Below are 16492 nucleotides of genomic sequence, written 5' to 3' on the forward strand. Positions count from 1 at the left end.
TCCAAAATGTTAGAACTTAAATTGCAGAAAGTAGCCAAGCAAACTTAAACATATTAGAATTTCACATTCCTGATGACTTGGCTTTTCTCTGTGGTAAATGATATAAATTCTAAATAAAGTGAGAAATCAATTAACTCTAAAAGAATTATACTTAATATTTGAGCTGTTACTGTATTCCAGTCACTGTTCTAAATACACCTCATGTGCAACTCATTTCCTTCACAATCCAACGAGATAGGTGCCATCATCCTCCAATTAGACAACTCGGGAGCAGAATGGTTAAGTGGCTCATTCAACTTTACACAGGTAAATGACAGAAAGAGTTGAACCAGGGAGTGTGACACCGGAGCCTCCACACACACAGTGCAATACAGCCACACAACAGAGACGAGAACCTCCATCACACTCCTGAGAAATTTCGGTCACTCGTATCAGAAGAGGCCCATCCTAACCAGCCAGTCTGCAAATTCACAGGTTTGTGGGTCCATGTTTTGGGCTGTTATTCCTGTGCCTGTCACTCTCATTAAAAGATATGTCCTTGTTAAAAATAAATATATAAAAGAAATTATTTTTAAAATTAACGTTTGTATAAAGCCTTTTTTTCCTAATATACCTGATGCTATTTAAAACCAAATTTTTAAAAACTTGAGGTTTTAATTGTGGTTGTGTGCTGTCAAAGATAATTTAGCAGTTGACTTAAGGATTGATTCTTCTCAAAATAAACTATAAGATATGCTTTTTACTGTACAATTACCAGGTTTGTCAAATACAAACTATATCAAACCTATGAATCTCAGGTTCTTTATTTGTAATATAGTAGAATTAGGCTGCAATCTGATCTCTCTCATCTCTAAAATTCTTTATTTCTACAATTATAATTTTAATAAAAGTAAACACTTTCTGGAAGATATGGTCGTAGCTGTTGTCTTTGTACACAGAACTATTCATACTGCAAACAACCAGGATACACAGTAAAAATTAGAAACAATTGCAGGTTTTCAATTACTTTATTTTAGAAAAACAAAGGTTTACAATTTGTGCCATAGGCAGAATATCATGAATTCAACAAGTTAGTAATGCAGACTTTCAAAAACCTCTATAGATTAGTCCAAAGTAGAAAATTATTTTTTGCCCACTCTTGGACTCAGACACATTCAGAAAAAATATATATTTATAAAAATAAAATGTCAAGCCTAATCCCACCAAGTGATAGTCTTAATATCCCACACTGGTTTATTTGATCATTTAATGCATAAGGAGTGTTGAATGATTTTTCCCTGTCCTAACTCCATGTCGTATGAAGCAATGATGAAAATATCTGTTACTTTTTGCAACACCAAAATAAAAAGGTCCCAAAGCAAAACACACACAAAAAGTCACTAACAATATCCACTAAACAATAACAGTACTGCTAATTTACCTGCTCATATAGACCCTTCCTTCAATCCCCCAGATATTTGGCATTTAAATGTTATTTCTAAATCAGATACCAGGAAGCAACTATGTGAGAAAGAAAATGAAAATTCTAGGTCTAATACATGTTAAACAAGTTTCAGGTAATAGTAGCTGAGAAAAATATTGATGCACATAATGAAACAAAAAGAATTGCCAGATATAATGTGGTGCACAGGGTACTCGATAAAAACATGCACTTTGTCTCGCTGAAATGTCCTTAAATATTGTCTGAGCACCAAATTCTGCAAAAGCAAGGATCTAGAATTCTGAATTTTAGAAGTTATAAAGAGAACTTCACTGCAATTAAGAGAAGGCAAAAATTCCAACTTCCTGAAGGACCCCATTATTCATATACAGTCATGACAAAATTTATCATGGAATTAGAATGATACCTATGTTCTTCCACTAGATTCACTTATTAAGAGATCTGTCTTTATATGGAAGTAATGTTTCACGGAATGAAACTAACATTCATAGTAATCTCTGATATCACACTGAAGGGAATAGCATACGAGCAAACAAATTTTAAAATCTGTTTTGTGAATAGTCTGACAATGTAAATAAACATCTCCCAAAGTAGAGAAGAAAGCAAAATTTTAATACAAGAAGAAATAAAAATTATTCACTTACAAACCACCTACACATTTTGTTTTCCCAACAGACACACTTTAAAAGCACAAATAGAATATAAGGCAAACAGTACAAAGCTGTGAAAAGGGTGGCAGAGAACTGAGGCATTCATTTATAAACAACATCACAGAATATAAACGAAGATCATATTTTGTGGATGTTTGCATTCACACTGAGCTTTACTCTTTTTTTCCTATTAAGGTCTTTCATTTACAGGTAATGATCAACAAGACAAAAATATGTAAATGACTAACTATAAATATGAAAAAATTCAATGACATTTTCTATAACTATTTCCCCATGTCACTGACTGCTAAGTTTTCACTTCCTTACTAGGCTGAGTTTCAAATGAGGCATCTGTACTCATCTAAGCTTTTCACTACTGCAAAACAAGCTTGACTATTGGGAACATTAACATTTATCTTCCCAAGAATCACTCATTATTCTTTGGAGAAGAATCTACTTGTTAAATTAACAGCATTTATCTCTGGTTTCCACTTAATATCATTTCACTCTAGTAGTTCCTGAATTTTGGACTGCATATTTGTTTCATTTCCAAAAAAAAGAAATATGGAGTGTCAAACACTAAGAATAGGTATTTAATTATTAAATACTAAAAGAGTACATGGATAAAATAAAACAATCACTAGTAATTCCTTAGTACTTAAGATGCAAGTGTCCCTACAGTCTTGATTAGTATGGCATTAGAAACAACAGAAGGCTGTCCTTGATGACGAAATCCCTAAACAACGTCAGTGCCCAGACCATGAATTACATATTTTTTGACCATGCATTACATTATTTTTAAATAAATGTTCAATAAAATTCCTTACAGTGGAAAATTACTCAATGAATAACCACTCAAATCATAGTTGCCTAATATAAATTCTAAACTTAGCTAAAATGAAGGCCTCAAAAATAATTTATCTACAATAAACATACCAAACTGTTACTTTAAAAAAAAGAGTTTTTAGACATTGCTTTGGAAAGAATTCCTGTATTAGTTTATAGAAGATGAGAGGTCACCTGACGAAATGGGTGACAGAACTAAGAAAATGGAGAAGGTAACTGGCTGATGTCTTTTTTTACACCGGATGTGACTTGTCACTGGACATGCTAATGTCAGTCGTTACTCCTTATGAAGCAGACACGGACAGGTCTACAGCATTACATAATAGATGTGTCAATAAACTGTGTGTGTCTGTGGGTGCATACGTACGTATTCTAGAGTAGAAGTTACCATGAAGTTTACACACCAGAAACATAAAAATATGATACATACCACTTTTCAAAAAGCAGAAGATTTTTATCAAAGGAAATGTTAGAAGAAATCTCAATATATAAAATAGAAATAAAATACTAGGCTGTTCTGGCTAAAGCAGAGTAGGATTAATAGAGACCCTTCCCCAACCTACGATGACTGATGAAATACCTGTTAGGAGTATTCCAAGGAATGGGCTGAAACCTCTACTCAGTAAATCCTGTTCATTTTGCGAGTCAATCACAAGACTTTTTTTCCCCATTATCTAGGCATATATGAAAATTTTATGATAATGCAACTGAGTATAAAGTTAAAAAGTAACATTTCTTCTCCTTTAAAAATAACTAACAAAATAAAACCACTATGCTATATAAAACCACATTATTTTTAACCTCATAATCTTGATACATGGAAAAAGTTATTAGTTCTTAAAGTGCCTAAATTTTAAAGACTTAATTTTGTCCATATAAATCTTGTCCAAAATATATGAGGGAAACAGATGGCAGCAGGAGAGGCACTATTTTTCTATATCACACATGTATCTTCTACCTGACTGACCAATTTAAATATTCTGCCCAAGAATCTTAACTTTTTGTCACAGAATATTCAGATAGAGAAACATGCAAATAGAATTGTCCTGTTCTAATCACAAAGATCAGGTAAATTTTGATGGAGTGCTCTGTGTTTGTTTCAGATAAACTGTTCATCTCTTTGCTCCAAACACTTCCCCATGTATGGAGGGACTACTTTAATCCATGCAGTTGATATTAGCAAAATACGAATAACATGTTCTTTTCTGTAAAGATCATGATTAAATGTCTAAATTCAATAAATAGACTCTTTAATAATTTGAAGTCCTATCAAATATTTTATAGTCATCAAGTCTCAATCTTTCTTCTTTTCTAATACATCCTTGGGCTCCTGCGCTGTAGGCACTACAGATCCTCCACTGCTGGGCTCCTGCTGTTCTTTGCTCTCTTCTACCTGTTCTTGGTTTTCATTTTCACTTTTAGACACTTCATATCGTTCTTCTATATAACCTCCATCTGTGTCGGCTGTGTAGATTCCATAGCACATGATACTGATGACACCCAGTGGCAGGCCAAAGAGAAAGCAGCCCATCAGTGGTGAGCTCTTGAATATAGACTGTGGAAAGAGAATTAAAACTCAGTTCCCTTCACATGTAATTCTGATATATATAGCATGAAATGAACTTGAAACCACTATAGATTTCTCTTGTTGCTATTCAGCTTGTTTTTAGTTCCAATGAATCAATCATTTCAGCAGTAACTACCATGTGAAAGACACTGTTAAGAGATATAATTTCTATATGCACATACATAAGCATGTGTGTGCAGAACCAGCTATTAGCAACAGAAAAAGACATCCACTATTCTACAGCCTTTCCTAAAGACACTGACTTTTCTACATTAACCACAAAGGTCTCTTTAAGGTGCTTACTATGTGCATCCAGCAGCTTTAGAGTTGTTTCCTGAACTACAGGAATCTGCTTATGGAGAAAGCTGGGTTATTTACCACAAAGAAGGTACACATATACTCTTTTCACATGACATTTTAAATATTTTTTACTTATCTGGTTAGTAGTAAAACTTCATTGACTTACTAATTTCCCTCAATTTACATACTGTCTTCATAGCTCCCAGGAAAGTAAAAGTAATTTTAATGAATAGGGTTTTCAACTAGAATATACTGCATGAATTGCAACGATAACTCTTGAGAACACAGACAAGTTCAAAGAAAAAGATCACTTTGGATTGAGATAATAAAAGAAAGTTTCACAGAATAAAGGTGTGTTTTAGGTAGGAATTTAAGGATGAGTGAGAAGGAGGCAGGATATGGGACAAGTGAGCACCAGGCAATTTGCACTAGCAAAAGCTAATATTCAAAAACCAACGAGGAAAATACTTTAGATGGACAGAGTATTCTGATGTACACCCCTGGAAAAGGGAAGGAAAGTGATCAAAATCGATTATATTAGTAATATTAACTGTGTAGTGGAATACAATATAGATTGGAGACTGGGCAAGTGGAAGTATGGAAACCAGGTGAAAGAGACCAGCAGCTAGACAGAATGTGATTAGGGCCTAATCCATGCTCGTGGCAACATGAAAGTAAAGCAAACTGAAGAATACTATGCAAGGAAAAAAACAAAGAGTCCCAGAATTTACTTCTAACCAAAAAATGTTAGCTATATTTTTATGATTGCTTTGGGCCACGGTGAATGAAAATGCCCATGTAAGAGCTCGAGAAGGACAACAGGAACTAAGTTTAGGGCTCAAACAAATTTAAGAATTCCTCTGCTGTCAAGTTGATTGACAGTTAAAGCTGGGAGAGGAAGAACAATTTCGTAAGAGTTTCAAGCGAGAAGGTTCAGACCCAGGGACTGGAAAGGGAGGAAAGGGATGCTGAAAAACACTGAAGAGATGGGGCAGGAGCAGGGGAGTAGTGATACTCACAGCAGCACGGAAAGGAGAATGTCAAGGAAAGGATGCTTCAAAGAAATCCAGGGGAAATACAACAGATCTAATTAGTTTGACAGCGTGAGCATTAGTTTGATAGAGTGAAAGGAAGAGGAAATTAGAATAGCAGAAATAATCAGGTGAGAGGTGACAGTGAAGAAAGTCAAGGAAATGTATTTAGAAAGTATAATTATAAAAACAAGAGAGACGGGTAATTAGGGGCAGACATGTCAATTCGTCTACCACTGTTGATATTCTACTTACATATAACAACTGTGAATAAACACTGGGACAAACAAATGAAAGTAAACACTGTTAGAAAGGATTTGATCCATCACATTTTAATTCCACTTTTAAAGTGTTCTATAAAAAGAATAAAAGAAAAAAAAAGGAAGGAGAGAAGAAGGGAAGAAGGAAAAACATCTGTAAATGATCTTAATTATTTACCAACTAGGGAAAAGCACAGAATTAACACGGATGTTTAAAATTATAAGATCTAAAATTTTATTTTGACTCCTGCAAAATAAAAAGTGACTTCCCAGCACACATCATTTTCTTTTAACAAAAATGACCAATTTACAGAAGACAGCACGTAATGGAACTAAAAATTTCATATTATCTGCACTTTCAACAAATCATAGAAATTACTAAGTAAAAACTTTACATGGCAGGTTGCAGAGATAAAATCTTTTAAATTATACTATCAAGTTAATTGATTCTGAATTTTAGTTTTAACTCATCAATCATATAAACAATGAGAAACAATTTCCACCTAATGAATATATTTTCTTAAATACTGACTAGTCATATCCTGCAAATTAAAAAGACATATTTTGACCTAATCTTTTCAAATTCAGATTTTTAACACAGCTAGACATAACCTATATCTTCTTCATTATCAATGACATAAACTGTCACAACTTACCACAATAGTAGATTTGGCATCAAATACTATCCTTTTCAATCTCTGCAAAATGCTATCACCTCCTTGGGCCTTCAAAAAAGGAAAAGAAAAATAAATTATTTAAGTACCATTACTTCATTTACTTGGTGTTACATAACCTTACAATTGCAGGCCAAATGGTTGACTTCAAAATATTACATAATCACCTGAAAAGGCCATGTGGTAAACATTTACTGTGTTGTTTTTTGTCTGTGAAATGTCCAGCATTCCTCCTGCCTGCTTGTGTTAATTCACCCTGATTCTACTCTAAACAATTCCTCCTCCTCTATTCATAACCCACACAGCTTGGCTGAAGCTGACCCACCCCTGAGTACAGCCTAACCAGCTTTTGAGTTTAGCTGGGACCGCAAAACCAGAGCTGCTGCAGGATACCTTTGCTACTGTGCAGGGAGAGCCTCCCTGAGGATGAAAGTGCTGAAGGGAAGAGAGTGAAAAATTCCTGATGAAAATCACTCAAATCCTATATTCGGCCATACCTGCAATCTGGCTCATTTTTTAAATTTCCAAGCTCTATGAGACAATAAAATCTGTTGTTAAACAGTCTGAGTTGCATTCCACTAACTTAAAAATAGAAGGCTGATTATTTATATAGGTGAGAGTTTCATTTCAACAAATTATTTTCAAAAATATTCTTAACTATTTGATTGTTTTTCAAACTTCTTCACCTTGACTGAAAGTAGTTATGTTTGTTACTCTGTAAGCAAATTTTAAATAAAGTTTGTGTAAAACTGAAACAACTCTCAAAAACTAGTAATTACATTTCACAAAAGCAATGAAGGCACTTTCTTTTAAATTTTATCCTAGTCTATTGAATTAAGATGCATGCTGGTCACAACCTGATTGTGACTTGCGGTGGTTTCATGACTTTCTAATATAGGTTGCAATTCACAGTTTGAAAAACACTGCAGTTAAAATTTATAGAAAAAAAATAGAAAATTAAGACTATTCACTTATTTCTGAGAAATATTTTATAGGATTAAGTCTAGAACTCTCCACGGGGGCTTTTACTCTCAATAAATTTCCTCATTTCTTGAGAAATTGTTATCTTATTTGCAGATTTTCTTAGAAAACCAATCCTAACGACTTAATCCAATTGTACTTTTGGACCTAGAAACATACTAAGAGACAGGCAAGTTCACTATTAAGATTACCCCACACAGTGCAGACTTCCTAGCACCCCTAAGCCTCAACCTTAGCCAACAGCACCTCCCCATCACCATGACAACCAAAAATACCCTCCAAATAACCCATAAAAGGACACTTCCATCTTTTGGCAACCTCTGCCACAGAAGAACTTTCTGTATCTGGGAGAATGTACCTCTACTCTGCCTATAATTGGACAGAAGCAATGTATGGAGGTCTGGCCCTCTACTCCGGGTGATGGCCAACTATTCTTTTCAGAATCACAAGTAAAGAAATTAACTAGTTTCTCCTCTACCCCCTGTCCATCATCTCTTTGAAACAGAAGTGAACAACTTACTTCTACTGTGCCATCCAAAATGTTATTAATAAACTGGACCATGTCTTCAACATTCTTAATCTGTCTATCTAGCAAGAAATATTGCTGGTTTGAAGTATTCAGTACAACTACAGTTGGGACTGTCAATTCACTGAAAATATAAAAACAAATCAAAATATACATTAAACACAGCAATAGCAAGTATTCTGATATTCATTTATATCTCAGTAGCCATAATTATAGAAGCTATTTAATAAATTTGTGCATATTTTATGGTAGAAAATGATCAAATAGACCTAGTATTTACATGTATTTTATGCATTCATGACATACCTTTTTAATTTGATATTTCTAGGATACGCAATTCATCTTTAAGTCTTTTCAAATTATCAAAAATCTCAAAAAAATTTTATAATATATGTATTGAAAAAAATTCCTATGGGTGGTCTGCACAATTCAAACTTATGTTGTTCAAGGGTCAACAGTCCCTTTAATAATTGTATAGATACTTTTTTTCTCTTGATTCTTCATTATATCCTACATCTGGTACTTTAATCTTTGGCAAATCCTCTTAAGTTCTTACTGAAATGAGAGGGATAATAAATGAAGTAAGGTGATGCTACATTTCAAGATTTAGCTGAAGATGATGAATGTTACTTCAGATTTGTTAAGTTCACTCCCTTCCTTGCTCAGTGTTCTTACTTAGAAAATAGAAGACACCAAAATAACCTAATACATTGCAATAACAAATGAAGGCATTTGCTACATCTATGATACTAAGCAAAGCTAGAGAAAACCAAAGCACAGCATCATGTTGTTAAGCTTCCACTGGGCCCTCAATGAGGCTAAGAGTTAGTGTGTCTCTAGTGAGATTTCCCCATCTTCATTTAGAGACTAGCTTATCTCTCTAGCACTCTCCTAAGCCCAGTTTTCCTACTACCTGTCATACTTGCTATTATGTTCTGCCTGAAATACTATCCCTGTGTTCTTCATTCAGCTAACTTCTCACTCTTTAGACATTTTCTTAATTATTGCCTCTTCCAGAAAATGTTTCCTGAGCCCTTCCACCTTAGTGTGCACTGGGAGCAGGTGGCAGGGTGGGGGAGGTGAGGATGGGAAAGTATCTCTATCCCAGCCCTGTCCTACATAGATCTTTTCATACAGTTCTGTAACTAACATCTGTGGTCTTATCCAGTGGACTATAAGCATTTAAAGAAAGGGACTCTATTCATTTTTCCATCAACGGTGTCTAATATAGTGTACAACATACAGTAAATACTCACTAAATGTTCACTGAATAGAGTGGCTTCTTGTTTCACATTTATTAATTCAGTACAGGGTTTGGTAAATGTTTTCTAATATCAGTCTTGTGAAGTGGCAAATTAAATCTCTACATCATAATTTTAGATAAAAATTATTTTAAAACTACATATTTTCCTACAAATTTAGTCTACTCAAATTCTAGAACAATTCGTTTTTGAATGCTAAACATTTTCTATGTAATAGTCTTTATATAAATTTTAAACAGATAAAAATTTTAAAATTGCGTATTTTCTTACAAAGTTAGTCTATTCAATTCTAGAACAATTAGTTTTTGAATGCTAAACATTTTCTATTTAATAGTTATATTGCCCATTAAAACAGAACTTCTCAAGGTATGCATTAAGTAGAAGCCATGAAATTTACACGTTTTGGAATAATGGCTTCTCAGAATACTAGAAAACATTAAATCAGGAGATAATTTTTTTTTTTTTTTTTTAACTATAGACCAATATTAAAGTCAGTAAGTTCCAAATACAGAATTGGAAAACTAAAGTAAAATATTTAATGGGAGAATATCTGCATCTGAATATGTCAACTGTTTGCTGTTTTTCAGCTATTTAATCCTTCTACCTGTATCTCAGAAACAAATTTAAAAATTAATAGATTTGATAGCAAAATCATTCAGCACTTTACTTACTCCATCAGCAAGGTATTTATGTAGTCATTTCCATCCATGTGGCCAAACTGAAAATCCCTAACCACCAACAACCAAAAATAAATAAATAAAAGGAGAGGGGGTGGGGAGAGAGAGAGAGAGAAAGCTCATTAAATAGCAAAAAAGTAAATAAAACAATGAAGTTAAATTTAGGCCTCAGTAAGCCCAGAAACTGTAAACATTTCACATGTAAATCATATACAATAAATACTGCTAAAAGTGTAAATTCTACTGGCTTCTGAGATACAAATACACGAGTAGAGGAAATTCTAAGACATTTCTACTTGGTTTATGCATATTTAAAATTCAGGGAAATATCAGCTATTCTACCTGAAATATGTTTAAGAAAAATTCCTATTTTCTCTAAAAAAAGGACTAATCAGAAGACGCTACATACTATGTAAGAAAACTATACAATGACCCATCATTAGAAGATTCAGAATAGGAAAGAAATAATAATTCAATAATAAAATACATTTATATTGACTGTCTTTTTTTATGATAGCAACGATTCAGCATAAAGTAAAAATATATGTATTTCTGATGCCATTTTTTATTCAGTTATTCTTTTGAGTTTCTGTTAGAATAATTATCTGCCTATCTCTGACTTCTGATCGGTCATTTATGTCCAATTATAAGTACATGTGCATATTTTATTTACATAAAATGCATCTCAAATCCTATCAAGAAGCAGGTATGATACAAATTATAGATCAAAGTATCTCTTTTTTTAGCTTGCAGGACCTACCATCAATGAATTTCAAGATCCAGACAATTCACGCTAAAATGCAATGTGCTATACAGTAGTCCCCCCTTATCCATAGATTCACTTTCTGTGGTTTCAGTTCCCCATGGTCAACCATGGTCTGAAAATATTAAATGAAAAATTCCAGAAATAAACATATACATAATTTTTACTATACTGTATTGTTATAATTGTTCTATTTTATTATTAATTACTGTTTTTGATCTCTTACTGTACCTAATGTATAAATTAAACTTTATCATAAGTATGTAGGTACAGACAAAATTATGGTATATGTAGCATTCCATTCTATGCAAAGTTTCAGTCACCCACTGGGGGTCTTGGAATGTATCTCCTGTGGATAAGCGAGGATTACTGTTAACTTCATTTCTTTGATTCACCTCTAAAAGCATGAATACTACTAAGTTTGCTTTACTAAATTACAAAATGGTATTAAACAAAAATAAAGGAATCTCTCAGAATATAAGCACCTACCTATGGAAGAGGTCTCTGTAATCTCTTGCAACTTCCTGAATAATTGACTTCAATCTGTAGAAGAACAAACATATGAATAGTTCATCTCTGCACTTGAAAAACATAATTTTTCAATGATAGTATCTGCTGTCTTACATCTAATTGCTGCAGGAAAAGTAAGATACCATATCAAGTCTATCTAAAGCCATATAGTCTGAAATGAACGTCTGAAGCTTAAAACTATATCAAGGCATTATACCTGGTATGTTCAACTGATGTATTTTTCTCATCAATAACTGCAAGAGCCACAAGCTTTCCTGAAATAAAGAATGACACATCTGAATTCAATCACCCTTATTACACAAACTGTTCAATTATCGCTTTAGTTCTGAGTAGGAAATTAGTAAAGTATTTCTAGAATTTAATTCCAATCACCCTACATGTTGTATCAAATTAAATCAACATATTATGGTGTATGTTTGTAGAGTGAATCAGTGAATTAGTCAACTCCAGTGACAAATTCCCTTCCACGTCCCACCCCAAAATATAAATAAGAGTAAATATGTAATAATTTATACACTTAAATAGTATTTTTTATACCAACTTACAAGCTTGAATTGTATTTTTTCCTTACACCCTACAAATTGACTAAGATAACTATTTTTTCAAAGGCTAAAAGCATAGGAAATAAGTTGATTAAAAACAAGTTTGCTAAGAATTACTGTAGCTCTAAAACAATGGTCTAGAAGAATAAGAAAATGATTTTTACATGGCCGTTGATTTTGGTACCATGGTTCAGTACTTGCCAGTTATAATATGCAGAATTAAACTGACTCACATTTACTTAACCCTAAATACAACATAAAGCATATGTATCCTGATATCTTCTAGGAAGCCGGCATGATGTAATAACCAGAAGAGTGGTGTTAGAATCAGAAAGCCAAACACTGCCATCAAGCAGTGTCTATCATGTTCTAGGCACCATACCAAGCCACAGGGGAACAGGGAAGTGCCTCAGTAAACTTCAACTTATTTCCAAAAACTAATATATATTTCATAGAGTTATTGGGAGAGTTAAGTAAGATTAGATGCACAGAAATATGGGCATAAACCTGGCTCAGAGCAGGTACATACATGTAGGATTAAATCCATAATCTTTCAGTATTATCCCAGCATTTTAATGCTGCTTCTAATTCCATGCTGCTTAAACACCTGTCTAAATTCTACACAACCTTCAGTCTTCTAACTCTCTGATGAAAACAGTTCACAATGACATCTACCTTCCTGAAATATCTCGTTTGCTATTCTTTTTTTGTATTATATGCTTCTTTAATTTTCAAATGGTTCATGAGTTTTTTTCAAAATGTCTACAACATGCAGAGCATTCTCCCATAGACCAACAGGATTCTGAGAAACACAGACACAGTTTCTCACATTTATTAATTCAACAATTACTGAGTGTCAAATAATGTACCACACACTGGGCTGGTTCCGAGGACATGGTGATGAGCAAACACAGACAAGGCTCTGCACTTGTGAAAGCACAACACAATAGAACAGGTAGACATTTTCATCAAACAAATGTCCCATTAAAAATAAGAATAAGCTGCTATAAAAAAATTACAGCATAAATTAATGTAGTCTGACGAGGTCAGTGAAGATTTTCCTAAGGAAGCAGTATTTGGTCTGAGTTAGATGGAAGAATACGAATTAACTGAGTATTTCCAAGCAAAGAAAAAAGTATGTAAAAACGTGCTTTGGTGCAATTGGCACAGCCTTTTCAAGAAACTGGTATCAAGCAAACTTGGGTAAAAATGATAAAATAATAGTAATAACAATAAAAGAAACTAAAAGGTTAGTGTGGCTCAAGAAGGAGGAGTGTGAGGCTAGAGTGAAATGAGGCTGGAGATGTAGGCAAGAGTTAGAACTTCTGAGAAAAGACATGAGGTGTCTGAAGCCGCACAGCGTCGGGAGGCTGCTATGGTGCTAGCATCAGGGGACAGGTGGGGGTGAAGGGCAGGGGCACGACCACAGCTGATGCCTAACAGGGGCAATTATGTCAGACACATAAAAGAACACTGCCACAGCACACTTCTGTTTCCAAATTCATCTGGGAAAAGATGTGTTCAGTTGAGCCAAAGCCACCTGTTTTAATCACCTCAAGGTCATGCTATTTCCTATGATTACTATACAAAGCAAGACTACTATATTCCTACATTTCCCCCTCTTCCTTTCATGTGAGTCTGAAAGAATCAAAAAGTCTGGGCACGGTGGCTCACGCCTGTAATCCCAGCACTTTAGGAGGCCAAGGCGTGCGGATCACGAGGTCAGGAGATCAAGCCCATCCTGGCCAACATGGTGAAACCCCGTCTCTACTAAGAGTACAAAAATTTGCTGGATGTGGTGGCGCACGCTGATTCCCAGCTACTTGGGAGGCTGAGGCAGGAGAACTGCTTGAACCAGGGAGGTGGAGGTTGCAGTGAGCCGAGATCACGTCACTGCACTCCAGCCTGGCGACAGAGAGAGACTCCATCTCAAAAAAAAAACAATCAGAAAGTAAAACCACAGTTTTTGACACTGTCCCCGGCAACTTCCACTAATGAGCTAATACACAGCTCCTTCTGTAAAGATAAGCAAAGGCAGAAATATCACTAGACACAGAACATTAAAAGCAAGCTCAGGAACAGAACAGAAATATCCCCCAAAACGTTACAAACAGGAGAACATGTAAGAATGTCTCTAATTTTTATTAATTAGATTTAAGAGCAGGCGATCATGAAGAGGAAACCCTATACCTATTACTTACATTAAAAAAAAAAGTCTTGAATAAAATGTTCTCATTGTTTTACTCAAAAGCTATACTTCCATCCTACTTATCATAAAGCTATTAATGGAAACAAATGTAGTACCAATAACCAATATTTCTCATTTCTAATATGCTATAAATTTATAAAACACTTTCTCCTAAAACTTACAGTTAGCTTCTTATAATTTTTATAGTTTGCATCTGAGACCATATAATCGGCTTCTTATAGCTTTCATTTTTGTATTCGTGTTTGTGTTTGCGTTGCCTGTCATTTCCAACAGCGTAACTTTAAGAAACCATGCCAATTTAACTTACATTTTTCCCTTTCACAGGTAAAAAGCAGGCCTTATAAATAGGTTGTGCTAAGTTTTATTTTAACTCCTATTACAAAATCAGTTCTGAGTACAGCTTCTTAGTTGGTTATTTTTCTCACTCTCTTATTACCCAGGCTTTTTGTTTTCCTTGTCACCATCAGTTCTATTAGTAAACCATCTCTTTAATCACTGACCCACATGCAAAGGTATATCTTCTGGTAATATCAGTTTACATTCTCGTAAAGAACTGGCATTCAGATCTAAAATAAAAAATTAAGTTGAGAAATAGAGCTTAAATTCATTTCCTACAAAATAAGATTTTTAAATAAAGAAAAATCATGTAACATAATGGAGACTTGTACATATGCTTGTTACCTGTGTCTCCAAGTTCATACAAGAGGAAGCCATCCATAGCAAGGTAATTCTGAAACCTTTCCCTGTTGATCCATGACGACAGATCACCATCTTCATACTCTTAAAACCAAGACAAAGTTGACAAATTACAGTATAAATATGAATTTAAGAGTTATAATAGCTTTAATCTGATAATAGGTATAAAACGCCTGACAGAGAATCATACTTCCATAAATAGTTTTTAGGAATTTATTGCAAGCATACAATCAAATGTACAGAAGGATTAATGCACAAAGCAATCTTCATTATAGCATCATTAAAAATAGCACAAAAATAATTAAAAATAAAGGAAATAATCAAAATATCCTAAATTGGAAATAATTTAAATAAATTTTGGTATATGTCGATAAAGATCATTTATAAATTTTCAAAAAAAACTTATAATTGAACAGATTACAAAACAATACGGGTTACAATACAATACATAACAGTATAACTGTAACTTCGTAAGATAAAGTATGAAAAGATAAACTCAAAGAATGATAAAATGAAGTCAGTTATTCCTAAATGGTTTCCCTGAATCAATGGTTATACTTGGGTCATGGCACTACAGGTAATTTTTATTACAATTTCTTTGCTCTCCTCTCTTTATGATAGTCTTCCTAGTTTACAACTCTTTCTCAAAGGTACAACTAACACAAACACACATATAAAATCACAGTACCTTAGCTTTTTTCCAATATAAAATAATTCCTCTGCTAAGCAGATAGAAAATATAATATCTAAGAGAAATATTACATCCTAATTAGAAATGTAATTCTCAAGTAATTGTTCAAAATTATTACAATTGCATAAAAAAGGTGATGTAAAGCAAATGTCTATAAAAGCCTACCAATACATCTGGTTGAAGAATGGATTTTAATGACCTCTTGAAAGGTATGCTTTTTCTTGCATTGCTAAACAAAACATTTTCAAGTTATCAAACCCATAAAATAAGTGATGCAATGCAAATCTCAAAGAATTTATTGATTTAAATTTACAAATTAGGAAAATAAACATAAAACTAGAAATTGGTTACTGGGCCACAATGTCCACTGCATGCTAAAAGCAAATTTTCTACGAGATTGCATACAGTGATCAATTTGAATTTCATTCGAAAATAAACTATCCCAAATATCGCAAGTTCTCATTTATAAGTGGGCGGTAAACATTGGGTACATATGGACATAAAGATGGGAATAACAGACACTAGGGAGATGGGGAGGAGGACAAGGGCTAAAAAAAACTACCTATTGGGTACTATGCTTATTACCTGGGTGATGGGATCATTTGTACCCCAAACCTCAGCATCATCCAATACACCCATGTAACAAACCTGCACATGTAGACTCTGAATCTAAAATAAAAGCTGAAATTATATATGTAAGAAAGGAAATATACTCCCAAGTCCCTATTCCAATGCTTCTAAACATTAGCAACAATTAAATATTTAAATAAGGATTCAAAGTAAAGCCTTTGCTTTGTCTGAATGTTTCAGGCAGGTTCTAAATACCGCTGCAGGTTAGAGAAATG

General features: G+C 33.8%; 1 protein-coding gene across 7 annotated transcripts in view; it reads right to left on the reverse strand.

The window, feature by feature from the left end:
* Window positions 1–988: 988 nt before the first annotated feature.
* Window positions 989–16492, reverse strand: part of TMX3 (thioredoxin related transmembrane protein 3) — a 41100-nt gene continuing 25596 nt past the window's right edge. For 3 of the 7 annotated variants that reach the window (XM_001150102.6, XM_063795844.1, XM_063795847.1), the window contains 7 exons: window positions 14942–15040; window positions 11706–11763; window positions 11468–11521; window positions 10210–10266; window positions 8271–8400; window positions 6752–6820; window positions 989–4492 (listed from right to left, as the gene is read on the reverse strand). In XM_001150102.6, the coding sequence (XP_001150102.1) occupies window positions 4232–4492; window positions 6752–6820; window positions 8271–8400; window positions 10210–10266; window positions 11468–11521; window positions 11706–11763; window positions 14942–15040 (728 nt within the window). In that variant the 3' untranslated portion in view covers window positions 989–4231. Of the gene's footprint in view, window positions 4493–6751; window positions 6821–8270; window positions 8401–10209; window positions 10267–11467; window positions 11522–11705; window positions 11764–14760; window positions 14827–14941; window positions 15041–16492 lie in introns of all 7 variants that reach the window. The other 4 variants (XM_016933863.4, XM_063795843.1, XM_063795846.1 and 1 more) reach the window with 3 other exon arrangements.

The sequence above is a fragment of the Pan troglodytes genome, chromosome 17, assembly GCF_028858775.2.
Source record: "Pan troglodytes isolate AG18354 chromosome 17, NHGRI_mPanTro3-v2.0_pri, whole genome shotgun sequence".
NCBI lineage: Eukaryota > Metazoa > Chordata > Mammalia > Primates > Hominidae > Pan > Pan troglodytes.